The sequence below is a fragment of the Perognathus longimembris genome, chromosome 2, assembly GCF_023159225.1.
Source record: "Perognathus longimembris pacificus isolate PPM17 chromosome 2, ASM2315922v1, whole genome shotgun sequence".
NCBI classification, from domain to species: domain Eukaryota; kingdom Metazoa; phylum Chordata; class Mammalia; order Rodentia; family Heteromyidae; genus Perognathus; species Perognathus longimembris.
Window position 1 is genome coordinate 79,015,156 of NC_063162.1, and position 19,379 is coordinate 79,034,534.

The 19,379-nt window shown below is 41.3% G+C and overlaps 1 protein-coding gene across 7 annotated transcripts in view; it reads right to left on the reverse strand.

Annotated features, from left to right (window-relative positions):
* The window catches only part of Cobl (cordon-bleu WH2 repeat protein), a 224,887-nt gene that overhangs the window by 132,133 nt on the left and 73,375 nt on the right, over nucleotides 1-19,379 (reverse strand). For 4 of the 7 annotated variants that reach the window (XM_048339583.1, XM_048339580.1, XM_048339582.1 and 1 more), the window contains exons 2-4: nucleotides 17,219-17,422; nucleotides 8,209-8,419; nucleotides 5,479-5,707 (exon numbers count right to left, since the gene is read on the reverse strand). In XM_048339583.1, the coding sequence (XP_048195540.1) occupies nucleotides 5,479-5,707; nucleotides 8,209-8,419; nucleotides 17,219-17,422 (644 nt within the window). Of the gene's footprint in view, nucleotides 1-2,817; nucleotides 2,863-5,478; nucleotides 5,708-8,208; nucleotides 8,420-17,218; nucleotides 17,423-19,379 lie in introns of all 7 variants that reach the window. The other 3 variants (XM_048339579.1, XM_048339577.1, XM_048339581.1) reach the window with 1 other exon arrangement.

Consider the following 19,379-nt stretch of genomic DNA (forward strand, 5'->3'; position numbering starts at 1 on the left):
CTGACACTGCTAACTACCTCAACCGATATGGGGAAAGACCCCCATGCAGCTGGTATGAAGGCTACTGTCAGAGTACCACATGGGACGCAGCATCTCCCATGCTTCTTCTGCTCCTTCTTCTGCAAACTGGAACATGGCCAGTTCCCTGTGAGGGACAGTGCTCTGTGCCTGGCACACGTATCCCAGCTCATGACTGATTGCCATTATTCATTTGTTTTCTTGTGAAGGCCATTTGGGCCTTTTGCCATTCATTCACCCAATTTTTCTCTTTCAAAGCACACAGCTAGGACAGCAGAGGTGTTTTCCAAAGGGACAGAAAGATGCATTTCCATTTATCACTGCCAACTGCCAGGCAGACAGGCCTCTAGTGCACTGATCGAAAATTTTCAGATTGACATTTACAAACTCTGACACTGGTATATCAAACCAAACACTGACCATCCATCAGTGTCTGTGTCTGCTAATGTATGGTTTCATATTTGAGTTAGAGAACAACACAAAGGCATGCTTAGTAAACTTGGCATGTTTACCCAACAAAGCAAATCCAAGCCCACATGTTCCTTCAGCCATTCCACAGAACGCAAAGGCCTCTGTCCTATTCACAAGACTTATTCAATGACATGCAAGGGGCCCGTGCCAAAGAGAGTGGTGGGTTCCACATCTCAGAACATCAAACGAGGGGACCCCCCTTCACATGATGTGGCTCCATAGATATGCACGTGCACACACACTCTCAAGTTAATCTCAGCAAATCCCTCAGGTACAGATGACAAAGAGCAAAGTATATTATATCAAAGAGTAATACCACATCAAAACCATGCACTAATATATCTATTTCAAGTCTCTGTTGTTTGTAAAATTGAGTGGTAAGTGCATAAATATATTAAAATAGATAATACAGTAGTAACCTGCAGATAGTGAGCCTCTTTGTTTCTGTTCCTGGAAAGGGACAGAGGCTGCTCACAGGGCAGAGGTCATCCCTGCAGGAAGGCTTAGGTACCTGGCACCAGAGCTGACTCACAGAGGTAAGGGTGGCAGGGGCTCAAAACTCACCATCCCCAGCTGGGCTTTGGTTAATGGTCTATTTTTAGAGTAGCTTTGCTGCTGTTCCTTGGAACTCCTGAGAGGCCCCTGAGGTAAGGTGGACAGAAGTGTCTATGTGAGAGCAATTTGAGAACTCAATGCTGGTGTCTGGTGACACCTCCATAGATCCTCAACTGTTCTTTCAAGAAGCATGAAGAGTGATAAGCAATGTGCTTCAGAGAACATACGTGGGGAGAGCTAGAATTCATGGCTCTACGTGGATGGCTATTTCACCATGAAATCTCTTAAATTCGAATGGACTCTAATTTACAAGGTTATTAAATATTCATCAAAGATCTTTCCTAGGGAGTCACATTTAATCCATAGGATATTGCTTCCTGTTTGGAATCATCAAGGTGATAGAAAAATGATCACAATGAATGAGTGGGGGAGCCAAGAAAGGGAGAGTAAAAATCAGCTGAAAAATCAACTAGTTTAAGGTATTTGTTTGTTCAGATGAGAAAACTAAAAATCAGGTCAGTTCAGTGACCAGAGTAAGGCCTGTAGGCAGCTAAGTGGAAGAGGAAAGACCAATGGGCATTTCCAAATATCTCATGAGGGAGCTCCAATTAGCAACCCTTGGTTGCTCCCAGGAGGTAATAAAGGAACTAACAGCCCTTTTGTTCTCCTGTTTCCCTGTTCTCCTCTGTCCAAATCCCCAAGCAAAATCATTAAAAGCCTTTATATATGTGGTCCTGCTAAATCAACTGCTTCCTGGTGTGCTTCTCAGAAGAGAATGCATATTGCTTGAGCATCCTTCAGCACTGGGGAGAGGGAAGAACAGGAATACATGCTAACATGGAGGTCCCACCAGGCGCTCACAGATCCATCACACTATAGACTCCAGATCAATGTGGAGTTCTTTCAGGAAAGCTCTTCAAAAAAATAAAAATCTAATGTTAAGTACTTAGCAAACATGGACAGAACTTTCTGTGAGATACATAGACTTAACAGAATTTTAATTAAACTTCTGGGGTATAGATGTGTCTATGAATGGATGTATAATCCCCCAAAGGCTCATTAAACTCCCAATAGATGGCTGGGTGTAGCTGGCTCATGTCTGTAAAACCTAGCTGCTCTGAAATTAAAGTCTGAATATCTCCGTTTGAAGCAAGCCTGGACAGACAAATCCAAAAGACTTCTCACCCCAATTAACCAGCAAAAAGCCAGAGGTGTGAACATCTCAACATATGTGTGATGTGTGCATGTATATACATATATAAATACATATATATGTAAAGTACATATGTGTAAATACATGGATATCTCTTTCCTTTCCAGACATGTATAGGAAGAATATTTCTAAGAAACACCTGTCAAGATAAATACTAAATCTGAACTAGCTGTCTGCATACTTGTCACAGCCCATATTGGCCCAAATTTTAGTATGCATGATGAGCCTAGGCACAGGAGGTAAGTACAGGCAGGCAGAGGGGAAAGGGCACCAACCAGTGTCTTTGATGCAAGTGTCACTGTATTCTATCCTGAAATTCTGGGCAGATTTTGTTTTCTACAGTATCATCCCTCATCTCTCACCCATTAGAACCATACAGCAAACTCTCCCACGAGGGATATTCTTATCTAAACCAACCAGGAAAACAAAGAGCTAAACCATAACCTTAGGTTATGGTCAGACAAGCACCCCAGAGATGCCTCAAACCACACTCAATCCCTTCCCATCTGGCACACAATCGCCCAGGACCATGCTCGGTGCAGTCTGTGGGCTCACTGTACCTCGGCAGCTCAAGGAAGGCTCCGACTGGGTTTTTGTCAGAAGAACTGAAACGGCAAACAACAAGAGAGTGAGGACCTGAGCAATGCTGGACTGCATGTACCTCCAGACCTAGCCCGACAAACTCCACTGCTTGGAGGCTGCCAGGCCCCCTGTAGACGCAAGGGGGCAGCAAAGCCCGTGTTTCGTAAAGCTGCCACAGGCAAGAATTCCAGAAGAGGTACACTTCTGCCAGCAGCATTCCTGCCAGCTGCCTTTCCCAGTCCCCAGCACCTGTAGGGCTTAAAGTCAGTCAACAGGGGCAAAGGAGGGGGCTTCTCCACCTGTGCCCCAGCAGACCTGCAGGTCAGCTGCAGAAGAGAAAGAGCCCTCAGGGGTGACATCTGTATGATGTGCTTCTTAGGTATTTAATGGCTAACAGGATGGGGCAAAGGTATGGAACATGACAAATGGAGAATAGGATGCTGCTGGCCATGGGGCTGGAGCAGTTTTCCACCATGGTGTGAAGCGCATGGAGGCCCAAGGGTGAAAGGGAGGACTCTGGGGTTTGGAACAGCTATTCTCATCAAGGGCAGAGAACTTTAATAACACCTGTTGTACTCAATGTATTCTGATGCACCTGCCCAATGTGTGGATCAGCCTACAAGCTGTGCTCAGTCTCCTAGTCCCTACCACTTCTGGTCCTGTGCTTCAGATTGTTGTGGGCTTCCTGTGGGCCTCTCCTCAGCAGAGGCAGCTTTCCAATGACTACCTTTAAGGATATGTCCAGGAGTGGGCATGTAATGGAAACTCATTTGTAAAAGCTTTTCCTAACAGATTTCCAAATGGAGGATAACACAACTTTCCTTTTTCCTTCTTTTTCTCTTTGGTTGTGCCAAATGAAAGTTCTGTTTTCAAAAACTCTCATAAACCAAATTTTCATAGAGCTGACATAACCAGACAGATATACTCACAGCACCCAGTCTGTGCAGTGGCTGCAGAGACCATTATGGTCTGTCTGAGCTTTAAAAGACACTGATCAGCCAGGTATCTGTGGCTCAGGCCTATAATCCTAGCTACTTAGGAGGCTGAAGATCCCAGATCAAAACCATCCAAGGCACACAAAACTGAGAAATTCTTAATCTCCAAGTGACTAGTAAAAAGGAGGAAATGGTGATATGTGGCTCAAGTGGTAGGACACCAGCCTTGATGGAAAAAGCCAAGTGAGAATTCAATGTCCTGAGTTCAAGTCCCAGTTCTAACAAACGCACACACACAGACTTGGAAAGTGGGCAGGCTAGCACTTACAAAACAAGGAAGGCCCTCGGTTCAACCCTCAGCATTCCCTTCATATAAGGACATTTTAAAAAACATAAGATGTATTACTCTCAAATATCTGAGCATTGTTTTCAAATAAATAAACAAACAAACAAACAAACAAACAAATAAATAAATGCCATAGGAGACTGAGGACTTGTACTCCCCAGGAAGAGGTAGGGGATAATTTTTAGGAAGAAGTATAACCTGTAAAGGGGTCACACTCTGATTGCTAACTTCATAATATACTTGATAATAAGAAAAATACATGTTTATTAGAAGTAATTATTTGGAAACCTATAGGAAAACATAAAAGCTTGTGTGTGTGTGTGTGTGTGTGTGTGTGTCTATGTGTGTGCATATGCGTGTGTAGCTGGTACTGGGCTTAAACTCAGGGCCTGGATTCTATTCCTTAGTTTTTGTGCTCAAGGCTAATGCTCTACTGCTTGAGGCACAGCTCCACCTCTGGATCTTTGGTGGTTAGTTGGAGATATAAGTCTCATGGACAAATAATTCCTCCCTGAGCTGGCCACGATCTTCACCTCTCAGCCTCCTGAATAGCGAGGATTATAGGCATAAGCTACCAGTACCAGCTTGACTGTGTATTTTGAATGTCCAACCTACTCAATATTCATAGAATGAGTAACACAGGTAGTAGGTCTAAAATGAGACTTGCTGGACTTTTTATAAAGACCATCATACTAATTCTAAGTTCAAGGAAGAGAGAGTGTATTTTTCTTTGATGGCTGTTAAAGAGTCAGCCCTTTGTATCCATCAGAAAAACATGCTCAGACAATATATTGGTCTCTATATCAACATCACTTCTCAGGCTGTCCCCACTAATGGTTCTAATGTTCTAAATTCAGACTAAGTACCAAATTCACACCATGGACAAGCTGTCTCTTGACAACACAAACAGGAAGCTTGGGGTGGTACTAAATATGCCCTCAGGTATTGATCTCAGCAAATGTGATTTGGCCAGTTTCAGGTAACAGTGATCTTGGGCATCAGCAGTATCGGGAACCTAGGAATAGCAATGATAATTGAAAAGGAAACTCTAGAAAATATAATCAGGAAGTTTCAGTATGAGGTCTAATTTATTTAACAAAGCTCACAAGGAAACAGAAGTAAAAGGCATGAGAGGAAATGGAAAAGAAGAGGCATACATATAATCAGAAGAAATAAAAATAAGCCAAATTTCTTCCCTGCCTATTAAGGGCTTGATAAAACCAGAGGTGGATGAAAGTTCACATGCCAGTTCTACCTGGTACCACAGAACTGTAAGGAGAGTAAGCAGGGTTTGTGTTCCATCTATGTTACATCACAGCAAGATGTGTATGATGGGGGGGGGGGGGGTCGGGTCTCACCTCTTCTATTGTCCCAGGCGTAGAGTTCCTTTATCCCCAACTCATTCAGAGACTTGGACAACTCCAACTCTTCCCCAGCAATGTTGTCCCTGAGCAGAACCACGTGATCTGGGCTGACCTCACATTTTGCACAAATGACTGGTAGAATATTTTGCAGCGGCACCTCAGGGCTCACCCGCATGACAGCTTTTTGTGTCCGCAAGTAATTTACTACCAAACGCACAGATTTCTGAAAGAATGAGCCAGATACAAAGAATTCTATGAGTTCATCTATGAGTGATGAGTTGAACTTCTCTACCAATTCTAGAATTAAGTGTGGTGGGATTTTTGTGCAACTCTATTCATTCATTCACAAATTTGGAATGTCCCAGAGAAAATGGCATGTTGAATGGTAAAAAATAAATGTCCAGAATAGTAAAATCTTTAAAGCACCTTAGAATCTCCTTTACTAATGAAAAATCAGCCTAACAACACATGGATAATACATACATGGGTGAGAATTCTACATTTAAAGTTCAATATAAATACTGTCTTGCAAAGATTCTGACTTGAACACAAGTCATAGATGCACATTTCTTAAGTAAAATAGCTTGAAAATGGTATGAATAATTTGATATAAAACCTCATAAAATATTAAGTACTTACTTAAGTACAAGTATCCACATTAAATATATAACTGCCCACAAAATGAATATAACATATGTAGACTGACATATGTATTTTATATATACATATTATATACATGTATTTTAAACCAGACATATTTTTCAAATACCAGGCATAGTAATCAGAAAGAAAAAATAATATCTTTAATTAAGACTGATTCTCAGTGACTAGAGATAAATACAGTATTAGCCTAAGTTTCACCAAGTCAACTTTAATTCAGGCTTGTTAATTACCACATGGTACTAAGACACTGCACAGTGAAAAGAATAAACATGGACACATAGAGACAGGCCACAAGGACCATCCTGGCCTGGGTGGCAGGATATAGAAGCCACAACAATGGCAGAATTTGAAGGAAAAGATGGAACCCATGGCTCCAGACCTGGCTTCTCCAAGAGGAACCACATGAACTCCCGGAGGTTAACTGTCCCTGGGGACCAAGGGTTTTTGTTGTTGTTGTTTTATTTTTGCCAGTCCTGGGGCTGCCTGTCCCTGGCTTCCTTTTGCTCAAGGCTACCACACTGCTACCAATTGAGCCAGAGGCACTTCTGGCTTTTTCTGTATATATGGTGCTGAGGAATAGAACCCAGGGCTTCATGTATACAAGGCAAGCACTCTTGCCACTAGGCCATATTCCCAGCCAGGACCAAGGGTTTAAGAAAGGCCACAGGATATAAAGAGGCTTCTTCTTCCTTGAACATTTGAGGGATAAAGGAGAATCTCCTTTGGAGTTAGTGTGGAAAAGACAAATTAAGAGTTTACTCACCACTGAACTCTTTCACAGGAGATAAACTTTTAGAAAATTGCCATTTAAAAGAAAAAAATAGTAAATCTTCAAACAGTCTAAAAAAATAAAGTAGCACTCTTTAATCTGGGCCTAAAAGATCCATCTCAAGTTCTATTTGAACTTGGAATTAATTTGAATTGATAATCAAAAGCCTGAAATAGAGTCATGTATGTAAGATAATCTCCAAATGCAATGAGCAATTATTTCTGATTTTTGAAACAGTTTCCTCTCCCTTTCCCACCCTCTCTTTTCATATCTGTCTATTTATCTAACTATTTATCTATCCATACATCCATCTTATCTATCTATCACCCATTTATCATCTATCTCTTCTTCGTTCAATTTTTTTTTTTTTTTTTTTTTTTTTTTTTTTTTTTTTTTTTTTTGCCAGTCCTGGACCTTGGACTCAGGACCTGAGCACTGTCCCTGGCTTCTTTTTGCTCAAGGTTAGTTAGCACTCTGCCACTTGAGCCACAGCGCCACTTCTGGCCATTTTCTGTATATGTGGTGCTGGGGAATCGAACCCAGGGCTTCATGTATATGAGACAAGCGCTCTTGCCACTAGGCCGTATTCCCAGCCCCATCTATCTCTTATCTCTTTGAAGATGGTAAAATTTTTCATGGATCCTAACTACCGGGAATGGCAAATTCCAGACCATCATGGTCCAAAAGATTGCCAACCAACCCCTTAATTAAAATATGATAAAACTGAAAACTTAATCATAGCCACATTTCAAGTGTTAAAGGTTCCTTGTGGCCAGTAGCTACCATACCACAGAGAGATATAGACCACTTCCATTTTCAAAGATAGTTCTATTTGATAGTGCTATTCTATACGAATTGTTTCTCTACAAAAATACAAAAAAGCAATGTTACCACAATAAATTATATGCTGTAATATAATATACAAATTAGCAATGTTATTAAGTTCTGGGAAGTGTTCCCACTCAAGGCTGGAACTCTATCATCTCTATCACTTGAGCTACACATAAAATTCTAGCTATTTACTGGTAAATTAGAGATGAGAGTTTCATGGACTTTCCTGCCTGACCTGGCTTTGAACCATGATCCTCAGATCTCAGCATCCTGAGTATCTGGGATTACAGTTATAAGCTACCAGAACTAGCTGAAACTCTGTCTCTTCTAACAAACCCAGTTTGGAGTCTCATTGTCTAGCATCGCAACAAAGAGCACAACAGAGCTCTGCAGTCATTAGAAGAGCTATGCTAGCTCTCCTCAGCACCTGATGCATACTCACTCATAGGGCACCCACTGACCTCAGGCACCTTAGGCAGGCCAGGCTTAACTTTCTCTTCAGAACCTTTTTCTTTCAGAAACACAGTTTGCACATTCAAGGTCCCAACCAAAGTATTTGGCTTAAAACTCAACGGCTGTTGTGTTTCTGAAGACAGGGCCTCAAGAGTATGGTGAGAAGGATTCAGGTGGTTCTGAAGGCAGAGTTCAACAAGCAGGTCCATCATTGCATGACTGAAAAAGGGGAAACAAAGCATACTTATTAGGAATGTTGGCGCTATTCCAGTTGCCTAAGTAAGGACAGAACAAATCAACTAGTAGCTAAATGAGAAAATTAGATGCTCTTATGAAGAAAGACAACAGCAGCTCATTAATTTCTCACACATGACTGTATAGCAATACATCCACATTTTCAATGCTAGTGAAAAAAAGTGAAAGAAAAAGTGGTAATAACTAATCAAAATCTTAATAGCTGGGGAAACAGTTGTGTATCTAGTTAAATCCATAGTATATTGAGTTGAATCATCTAAAGGTAGTATAAAAGATCCTACTTACAAGTGAAAAACACTAGATTTTCAATTATTTATAAGTCTCAATGCATCATGAAAATGAAGTTGTAAATTGAAGAAGTTGATTGATAGGCACTATTATGGACAGTAATGCCTAAAATTTGGATAAACTAGGAGACAAGTATAAAATGGAAATATTCAACTTACACAAATAAAGAGAACAGCTAGAGGTATGGCCTAAGTGGTAAAAATGCTGTCTAGCAAGCATTAAGCCCTTAGTTCAAACCCCAGTACCATCAAAATAAGAAAAAAAAAATAAAGTCCAGAATTTATTTGAGTCACAGAAAATTCTACCAAATATTCAAAGACTAATGTCAATGCCTTAAAAAAAATTCCAGAAAATAGAAGAGAAAATACTTTCTAACTCACTTTGTAAATCTACCATCACACTGATACAAAAGATAAAGTCCAACAGAGAAGTACAGGCCAATGCATTTGATAAACATAGATGCAAAAATCTTCATCAAAATTCTAACCAAAAACAATGTACTGGGCGCTGGTGGCTCACACCTGTAGTCCTAGCTACTCAGAAGGCTGAGTATTGTAATTCAAAGCCAGATTGCACAGGAAAGTCCATGAGGCTCTAATCCCTAATTAAGCATCAAAAAGCTGCAAGTGGAGCTGTGGCTCAAGTGGTAGAGTGCTAGCCTAAGCAGAAAATCTCAGGGACAGGAATGAGGCTCTGGGTTCAAGCCCCAAGATTGGCATACACAAAAACTTTCAATAGTTGATAAAAGAGATTATGTATCATGGGCTCCATCCATGGGATGCAAGGATACTTTAGCACAGACAAATGAATGGAATACATACATTAAACAGAATAAATCATAAAAATAAATAAAACAATCTACTTGGCCAGAGTGTTGTCATTTGACAAACTCACCATCCATTCATGATGAAAAAAAAAAAAGAAACTTTCCACATAATAGGCATGCAAACAACTGGTAATGTTAGTAAAAATCATTTATGAAAAGCACAAAGCTAACATCACATTCAGAGAGGGAAAGCTGGAAGCTTTCCTTGTAGACAGAGATGGATATCCACTCTCAGCACAACTGTTCTAAGTCCTAACTAGAAGTATGGCACAAGAAAATTAAATTAAAAGCATGCATATCAGAAAGACATTCCTTTATATGTTTGTTTGTCGGTGATTGTTTGTCGGTGATGATAAGGGCTAATTAACCTGGAGGTTCAATAATAACCACACAACATGGTTAAAACTAATAAATTATTTCAGGGAAGTAGCTAGATAAAAAAAAAATCATCATATAAGTTCCCTGAGCTTTCTCCTTAGTCTGAGGCTCAAGTAGACACAAGTCTGACCACAGGCAGGTGTCAGTTTAAGGTAGACAATCTGTCCCATAGGATTTTGCATTTTATTTAAAACCTACATGCTGGACACATATTATCCTACAATTAAAATCCTCATGATAGTTCCGCTACTCTTCTCCTGTGCAGTTGTGGCATGTGACTGCATCTCTTGCCACTTGGCAACATGCCATGGAGCTGTTGCTGGCTGACAGTTTAAAACATCAAACTTCAAGCAGCTCCCTAGTTCTTTGAAGCTCGTTTGGTACACTGGAGAAATCCACACAGAAAGAGGATGTGCTCTGACATAGCAACAAGTGTCCAACAATGGATAGAAAGGCACCAGCTGTGGTAAGAGTCCCAAGGGTTTTCTCTGCAGATCCATCAGACTCCAACCTGCCTCCTGCCACCTAGGAACAAAGAACTAATGACTTCCCTAAGTGGATGTTATGTGTATCTCTCCACAAGGTCTTTGTAGGTCACTGGGCCACTGGGCTGTGGGAAGCTTTTCAGGCTGGAGAAGGCTGCCGGGTAGTTCTTAGGACTTCTCACCACCTGCTGGATCTGGCTGCCCTTCCCTTCCTTGTCACATCACATCACATCATGGCACGGTCTGATGAAGCAGCCCCTGTCCTGAGTCTACAACTCTCCACATGCTTCCCTCTAATTAGCTTCATCTCTCCTGAGGCAGCACTGTTATTAGTGGAGGCACACAGGGACAACTAGCCCAGGGTAGGACTCTGGTAACACCATGTACTGCTTCTCCAACCTCGACAACTAACAGCACTATTGTGTGCCTGAATTTCCTCATCAGGAGTATGCTAGGATAGAGCCTACCTTACGGTAGGCTGGAGTCTTACATGATTAACTGTGAGGAACTGAGCACTCAGCCAGGTCTGGGACAGTGCTTGCTAAGTAAATGAGGTAGTTGTTGCTCTCCCTTCCATTTGGATACTGTGTAGTAAGATCCTCGCCTAGCTCCCCCTAGCAGGGCCTGTCTCTATGTGGCTGAGTGCCATCCTGCTCTCACCAAGCACCAAGACATTGGATCCTTCAAAGAAGCATCCTCAGAATTGTTTCCCCATCTCACAAGGAGTGAAACAGAAATTAGATCAGGTATGTCAACATGCTGACAAATGTGGAGAACCTCCCTGGCCTCAATCCCATAGGAACATTAGTGCTTTCAGAGACCTGAGAGAAAAGCTGCTCCCCCCTCCCCCTTATTACCTCCCCCCCGCACTACCACCCCCACCCCATCTTATTATCCGTCTATATTCAAGGGAAAAAGAAAACACACTGCCCCCAAACCAAGTGTGTTAGTTCTCTTTCTTGCTGCTGTGGGGAAAAAAACATCACTTCATATAAACAAATTAAAGGGGGAAAGATTTACTGTGGCTCACTAGTTCAGAGCCTTCAGCCTGTAATCCTTGATTTGTTGACTGTGGGACTGTGTAGGAAGAGGCTGTTCACTTCAAGGTGGACAGGATGCAAAGAGAAACAGACAGAGTAAAATAAAGTGATGGAGGGAACGAGGAAGAGAGGGAAGACCAGGGGCCATCTACTGTGCATGCTCACAATAATCTACTTCTTTCACCTAGATCTCACATCCAAAGTTTCCAGAATGTTCCAAAATGACACCACCAGCTAGGGACCAAGCACTCAACAAATGATTTTCTGAGGGACACTTCCTATTCAAACCTCCAAGTAGGCAGGACTGGAAGGCTTATGAGAGCAGACTTCTTTCTTAGGTTTTCTTTTTATTTGTCTTCAATACCATTTTCTTCCAAGTTCTTTACCCCACTGTTCCCCAAATGTCTTTGAAGTGCTCATAATATTGAGCTAGAATTTGCATTTTTGGTCATTTGTTATGGTCTACTTTCTTAATTTAAATATTCATTTTTTTTCAAAACTATTCTCTAAATCAATGTGCTTGAACTTCAAAAATTGTTTCTGGATGAGTTGGTGACTTCAATGAGAAACAAACTAGTCTTGTTTCATATATGACTCTTCCTGAAGTCCTAGCAGAGAGGTGGGCCTAGAAATGAAGCATTTATTCACACATCCCTGTTCAGGAGACCAGAGGACAGTCCACAATTGGGACACAGAGTCAAAAGAATACACACCATGTTTATCAGCCCATACCCACTTAATGAATAGCCCTCTTGTAACAGAGGTCATTTCTTTGTGAGTCACAGGCCTGGCATCCTGCTAGGTCCTGAGCCACAATGGATAGAAAGGAACCTCATCTGTGGTGATAAAGTTGCTGCTGACTTTTTGGGAACTGTGTGGCATACAAACTCTTTCACAGTACCATCTGACCGAAGAGAAATGGGGCACATTCTCAGGACCATGTGTTTGACACCTAGCAAAGAGAGTGGGATGCAATCCTAAGGGAAATTTGGAAGGGTCATATGCAATCTTCCTGGCATCATATGAGGCTTTGATGAAACACAGGTTGCTGGGCCACACCCTGAAGCTTCTGATTAAGTGGGTCTGGGGGAGGGAGGCTGGAAATCCACATCTGTAACAAGGTCCCAGGTGAGGCTGAGGCTACAGGTCCAGGAACTCACTTTGAGAACAACTGGACTCACTAAGCACACAGATGTGCACATTTAGTACTTATGTGTGATCAATAAATAAGTGAACTTTTTAATATTTTTAATCTATCAAATTCTACAAAAGTGAGATGTTAGCTCTGTGTGACTATCATATCACCACAATCAAAACAACCACAGCATCTCCTGGGAGGTATTAAGCACTGGGTTTTAGTAAGAGCATGCTGGCTTTGCCCCTTAACTTTATTATTTCCTTATAAGATTATCATTTAAAAATATTAGATATTGGATATTGAAAATCTCATTCCATAAATCACAGTGATGTCATTTTTAGCTTCTCTTGGATTTACCAAACACAAAGCAAACCCACATTTCTCATCTTTGAGAATACAGGGAAGGCAGTGCTGATCAGGTCAGTACCCTGGCCATCTGACATGACCTCCACCTGACAGGACACGCAGGTGAGCAGAGGCATTCTAGGAGCTCATACAAAAGGCGAGGCCCCGAGATTCACCTCTCCACCATACAGTATTTACCACTAAGGACTAGATTTTCCGTTGAAGAGCCTTTCCTTCACCACCCTTTTATTTAGAAAGAGGCTCTCTTTGGTCCTGTGAAAGGATGAACATATTCTTTACTAAGCCAGTGCTTAAGCAGAACGAAACAGCCACACTGACAAAAAGTGCATAAATTGTTTTAAGGTAAGTCCAGAAATCTGACTTCAGCCAGCTCCTGGATTTTTAAAGAATGTAAAATATAACATAACCAATTCCCCAAATAAGTAGCAGTTTCCCCTGTATAGCCAGCCAGCCCTCCCTTGAACTGGACACTTCCTAATATAGAAAGCTCTCATAAAGAAAAATTATTTGTAATCAGAGGCTCAGGAGCCCTGTCTGAAAACCAGCTTCTCTTGAATGTAATATGGAGGTCAGATCTGGCCAGCCAAAGAGGGCAGAAGCTGACTCCATCTCCACTCTCTCCCCAGCCCTCCTGCTCAGAGGCCGGGGAAGATTCCCTCTCCCTATAAACAATAGTGCCCCAAGCCTCCTGAATCAGCATGCCAATTCTTGATGGGTGTGCCTGATTCCTACAGGAAGGGAAGACCCATCCCCAGGTAATGGGCGTTCCTGAATCCCAAGAGACAGGAGAGGGCATATGACCTACAGGTTACTGAACCTGTCTGTCAAGTGCTTGGAACTGGGAGCTCCCTGTGACCCAGCCCCCTGGCCTGACCCTATTTAGGGGCAGGCCAGCTCAGGCGCCATTATGCCATGCCACATGTTCAAGTCTTGTGTCTGTCGTCCCCATGGCATCCCAATTCAGCTCTCCACTGGAGCTGAAGTGGTTTGTTGGAATCCTTCGGAAGTAAGTCTCTGTGCCACTGTCCTGTTCTGTGTTGTATGTTTTTCTGAAACCTGGGACCGGTCCATCCGGAACTTCGCCAATAAATTCATCTTTTTACTTGAGACTGTCTGAGTGGTGGACTCTTGGAGGGATGGGGGATCCCCCCCCTCCCTTGGACGCCATTACATTGAATTTAGAAGCATAAATAAAAGTCTATGTCTGTTCATACATGTTAAGACATCTGGGCTGTTCTTGAAGAAATGGTGTAATAATTCTTATTAGGATAGTGGTACCAGCTCCCTACAATCAAGTTCAAGGAGGCCAGTGGTCTATTGCTTTAATTAGGGTACAAAAAGTGAAAAGAAGAAAGCATTGTCTCTTCAAAGCTGTTCAAAGGAAGCCTCATGAAAGGTTGTCAAGCACTGAGAAACTTGGGCTATGTCTTCTAGATACTGAAGTTTGAACTTGGGGCCTTGTACTCCTTAGGCAGATGATTTTCCACCATACTCAGCTTGTCTGTTGATTTAGGGTATTGATAATTTTTTGCCTGTTCTGACCTCCAGCTGCAACTTTTCCAATCTCTGACTCCTGAGTAGTTGGGATTACCAGCATTAGCCCCTGCACCCAGGAGGCTGTATCATTTTGAAATAATCAGTCATATCCACATTGGTTCACATACGTAAGAGATAGGGGATAGGAAAATACAAGATCCACAATGTTATTTTCTTAAAAGAAAAAAATGTGACTGGAATGATGAATAAATACACAATATATTCACCAGTGAAATTTCATGTAGATTTTAAAGTCATTTTAAAGCTATAACAATATACTGTACTTCTTTGGTATTTTGGTGGTGGTGTTGTTATTTAATACTAGTACTGGTCTTTAAACTCAGGGCCTCATGCTCTAGCTTGGCTTTTTTGCTCAAGGCTGGTACTTTACCACTTGAGCCACACATCAATTTTTTTGGTTGTTAATTGGTATGAGTCTCACATACTTTTCTGCCCAAGCTGGCATCAGATCTCAGCCTATCAAGTAGACAGGGTTACAAGTGTGAGCCACCAACACGTAACTACGATGTATTTCTTAAATTATAAGGCTGTGTGGGAAATGCTTACTTACAATGACAATAACTTTATGGAACAGAGAAACTCAAGATTTCTTCTAAATCTACTACTTGCTGCAGAAACCCCGAGAGTGAGGCTAGGCAGAGGCTTTGAGGTACTGGTTTCTAGTCTGACATCTCCTCTGTTGGGCCACTGTGGTTACTCTCCAATACTGGAGCCCTACTGCTTGATGTTGTCTATAAGAAGGACCACCTCTGACCCCAAGAGCAACCTTGATGTCACTCTGAAGTCATCACTGGGAATACTGTGGCCTCACATTCTGCAGGACAAGGCATGTCCTTCCTAATTGGACAATGCAGTCCAATCCTAAGAGTACACTGAGGCTGAGAGTGATGCTACTCAAATTTTTCTTCATACATCCCATAAAATAATTTTGAAAACTTATGTATACTTTTACTCTTTAAATCATCTCCTGAGGAATAGGGGTGTTGCTTACTGGTGGAACACTTACTTAGCATATCTGAAGCCCTGGGTTACATTCTCAACAACATCCACAAAAACAGATCCAAACTATCACCTACAGTTTTCATTCATTAGTCAACTTAAAAATTAATTTGATCAATTAATTAAAATTGATAAGGGTTTATTTAATCAAATTAGTTAACATAATAAACTAATACTTTTAAAAGATGGGTTAAATTATAGTATTATTCAAATACTTTCAAATAATTACTTCACAATAAATAATAAAACCCTTCCATTACTATTAGTTTTCATTCATTAATTAGTCAACTTAAAATTAACTTGATCAATTAGATTAGTTAAGAGTCTGTTGATTAATCAAATCAGTTAACTTAATAAAACTTAATAAACTAATAGTTTTTAAAGATTGGTTAAATTCAGGTATTATTCAAATATATCACAATAAAGAATAAAGCCCTTACATCACATATTAAAATATAAGTCTGAAAACAAACATACCTAAAGTGCTGTATTTTCTTTCATTATTCATTTTAGCAATTGCTGGGCAAATTGCTTTCTAAAAGCTAAATATTTTATGTCATTTCCTGTTCTCCTAGAAATTACAATTTTACTTGCATCTGTACAAGATTTATGAATCTATTTTATGCTTGAAAGCTTTCATAATTGATCATTTCCACTATAATTCTCCAGCATAAAACAGGTAAACATACATAAGGGGTTCTTTTCCCTGTTTTTAATTTTTTCCTGTGATTTTGTTCATATTCTTACCATGGACTGAGTTATCAGTCCTCAAAGAGCAGTGGGAAACTGCTCAGACAGCACAATGGTGAAGCACTTTGGTCAATATCAAGGAAACTACGGGACTCCACTGATAATATGACCCAGCAGCCCCACTTTTGGGCATCTACCCAAAAGACCACAAACAAGAACACACTAAAGCTACCAGCATAACAATGTTCATTGCAACACAATTTATCATAGCTAAAATATGGAACCAACCCAGATGCCCCTCAGTAGACAAATGGATCAGGAAAATATGGTACATATCACAATGGAATTTCATGCCTCTATCAGAAAGAATGACATTGCCCCATTTGTAAGGAAATGGAAGGACTTGGAAAAAAAATTATACTAAGTGAAGTGAGCCAGATCCACTGATAATAGAATTTTTGGTTCTATGAATGGAGGCAGACTTGCAGTGCTCCCATGTGACCTCTGTGCAAAAGGCAGCATGTGACACACCTCCACAGGCTGATTTTGTGCCATGAGGAGGAATGGGAGCTGAGGATGTGGACTCTTTTAAGTTCAAAAGCCAGGCATCTTGTTTTATTCCTTAATTTAAACTTCAACTTCTTTCATCCCAAAAATGAAATGGCAAGTACACTTTAGCTCTTCAGGTCAGCCTGTAAAAGGACATTTGAATGGTTCATTCAGGAAGCTGTCCCCCTGGCTGGAAGGCACCAGAGCCAAGGATGTGGGCTGCAGGCTGAAGATGTTGAGCCAACCCTGAGCCACTAGTCAGCTCCTCATGCACGAGACTCCACACCTGCCCCACTCATCTAACAGGATTGTGCAGTGCAGCTTCCTTAAAGGTTTCTATGAGCAACTGGGCCAGTTAGCACACACTCATTCCAACAATTTCAAATTTCCTCTCCACTTCTGCATACTGGAGGGAGCTCAGGAGCTCCCAAGATGTCAGACTCTTACCTTCCGCTGACCACATTCTGCTTCTCCACCCCACTGGGCAGAACCACAGTGATGTCCAGGGTGCTATTCTGCAGGGCCTCCTTCATGTGGACCAGATTCTGCTGTGAACCAAGGGCTATCTGGCGAGGAAGGTTCTGCTCACAGTGGACATTCAGGGTAGCAGGTTTCCCAGGAGGTGGCGGAGCTCGAGACTTCATCTTCCTCCTTGAAAATAACAACACAGAGTAGTACTAGATGATGTTTTCCTGCTTTCCTTGTATTTACTTATTCTTTTTTTTCTTCAAACCCCAGTAATGGGGCTTGAACTCGGGGACTGAACACTGTCCCTTAGCTTCTTTTTGCTCAAGGCTGACACTCTACTACTGGAGCCAAAACCTGTACAGTTGCAGGTTTTGTTTGTTTGTTTCTGTTTTTCTGAAGACAAGAGTATCAGGAACTTTCCTGCGTAGGCTGTCTTCAAACTGTGATCCTTAGATCTCACTCTCCTGAGTAACAGTTCATTCTTATAAGCATTCATGTCTCATGTAGGCAAAAATCTGTGAGCTGCAGGGTCTTTCAAGTCAATATATCAGCAGGCTTCAATGCTAGTAGATAATATCTTCTGTAAACAAGTAAAAACTAAAGCAGTTCACAAGAAAAAAATAGAAAAAGCATTTTTTAAAAGCACTTACTCCTAGCCAGAAACATTCTAAAAATGTAGTAATTACATGTGAACAGCACTGTTTTTTGTACAATCTCCTGGATCAAGGTGTGGCTGGCTTTGCTTGACCAGTTCCTTTCTGATTTTCTATCCCAAAGACTAGCTGGGCTAAAACAAGCAAAAGATCCCCCTGGGGAGACAATGACAAGTAGGTTTGAATGGGTTGAGTGGGAGATTACAGGGAATCTTCTCTGTACAGGGAAGTCTGGACAGAAGGAAGTAATAGCTAGAGAGAAACTGGTCTCTCCATTCACAGGACCCCAGAGTACTGGCCATGAGAAGCCAAAGCTGTCACCCACGCCTCAAACAAGCCCCTGATATGATGCCATTATTCAGTCTATTTAGGGTTGATCGTCCATGCAGAAACTGTGAACAAGGCAGTGTGTTACACAGGATGACTAGTGCTAAGAAGAGGAGGGGAAGATGAGGGCTGGTCCAAACACCAATGGCCCAATCCTCTTATCCCTCGATTTCCATCCTTAGTGACATGACAGCCCAAGAGACTTGAGAGTACAGTATTAACATTAGCTCTGAGGCTACATCTGGACACCACAGAACAGAATCTCTCTTCTGCCACTGTATGTCCAGGTCATCAGGACATTTTACAGCTGAGTCTCTATTTCCACTTGGACAAGAGCAGGGCTGACTACAAGACCCTTACTTCTCTTCTAATTCCAATTTTCTAAATCATAGGAAAATATGACTCGATAGTACTAGAATGATCACTAAAGATAAAATTAAAAGCAAAATAAAAAGTGCTCGTGAAGATGTGGAAAAGCTAGAGTGCTTGTGCATTGCTAGTGAAAATATGCTGAAACTTTGGGAAACAGTGTAGTGAATCCTTAAAAGATTAAAATTTCCGCCTGTCTTTCTAAGTACAGACCTTAAAAAACTGAAAGCAGACACTTTGAATAGATATTTGCACGCCTATCTTCATTACACCATTAATCACAAAAGCATGCAAATAACACAAGTGACAACAAATGAATGGTATGTGGTAAACATATAATGTGGAATATTACTCAGGCTTAAAAAGAAAGGCTGCTCTGACATTTACTGCATTATGAACACTGAGAACATTAGAACCAGAGAAATGTCAGTACAAATTCCACTTGTAGGAAGACCTTGAGTAGTTCAATTCAAAGAGACAGGCAGAAAAGAGGTTGCCAGTGGCTAGAGAAGAGAGAAAGAAGAGTTGGAACATGGGAATAGATTTTCAGTTCTGTAAGACGATTAGTTTAGATCTAGATGGTGGTGGTAGTTGCATGGGACTGTGAGTATTCTTAATGCCACTGAACTGTACACTTAGGAAGAAGTCACAGGATAAATTATACATTGTGAGTTCATACTTGGGATTAAATTGTCATGCTAACAATTGCATCAGTTCATGGGTCTAAGTACATGAGGATGCTCTTAGCCACCCTTGCTGCTCTACCTCTTGTACCACTAGGTTTTGCTGAG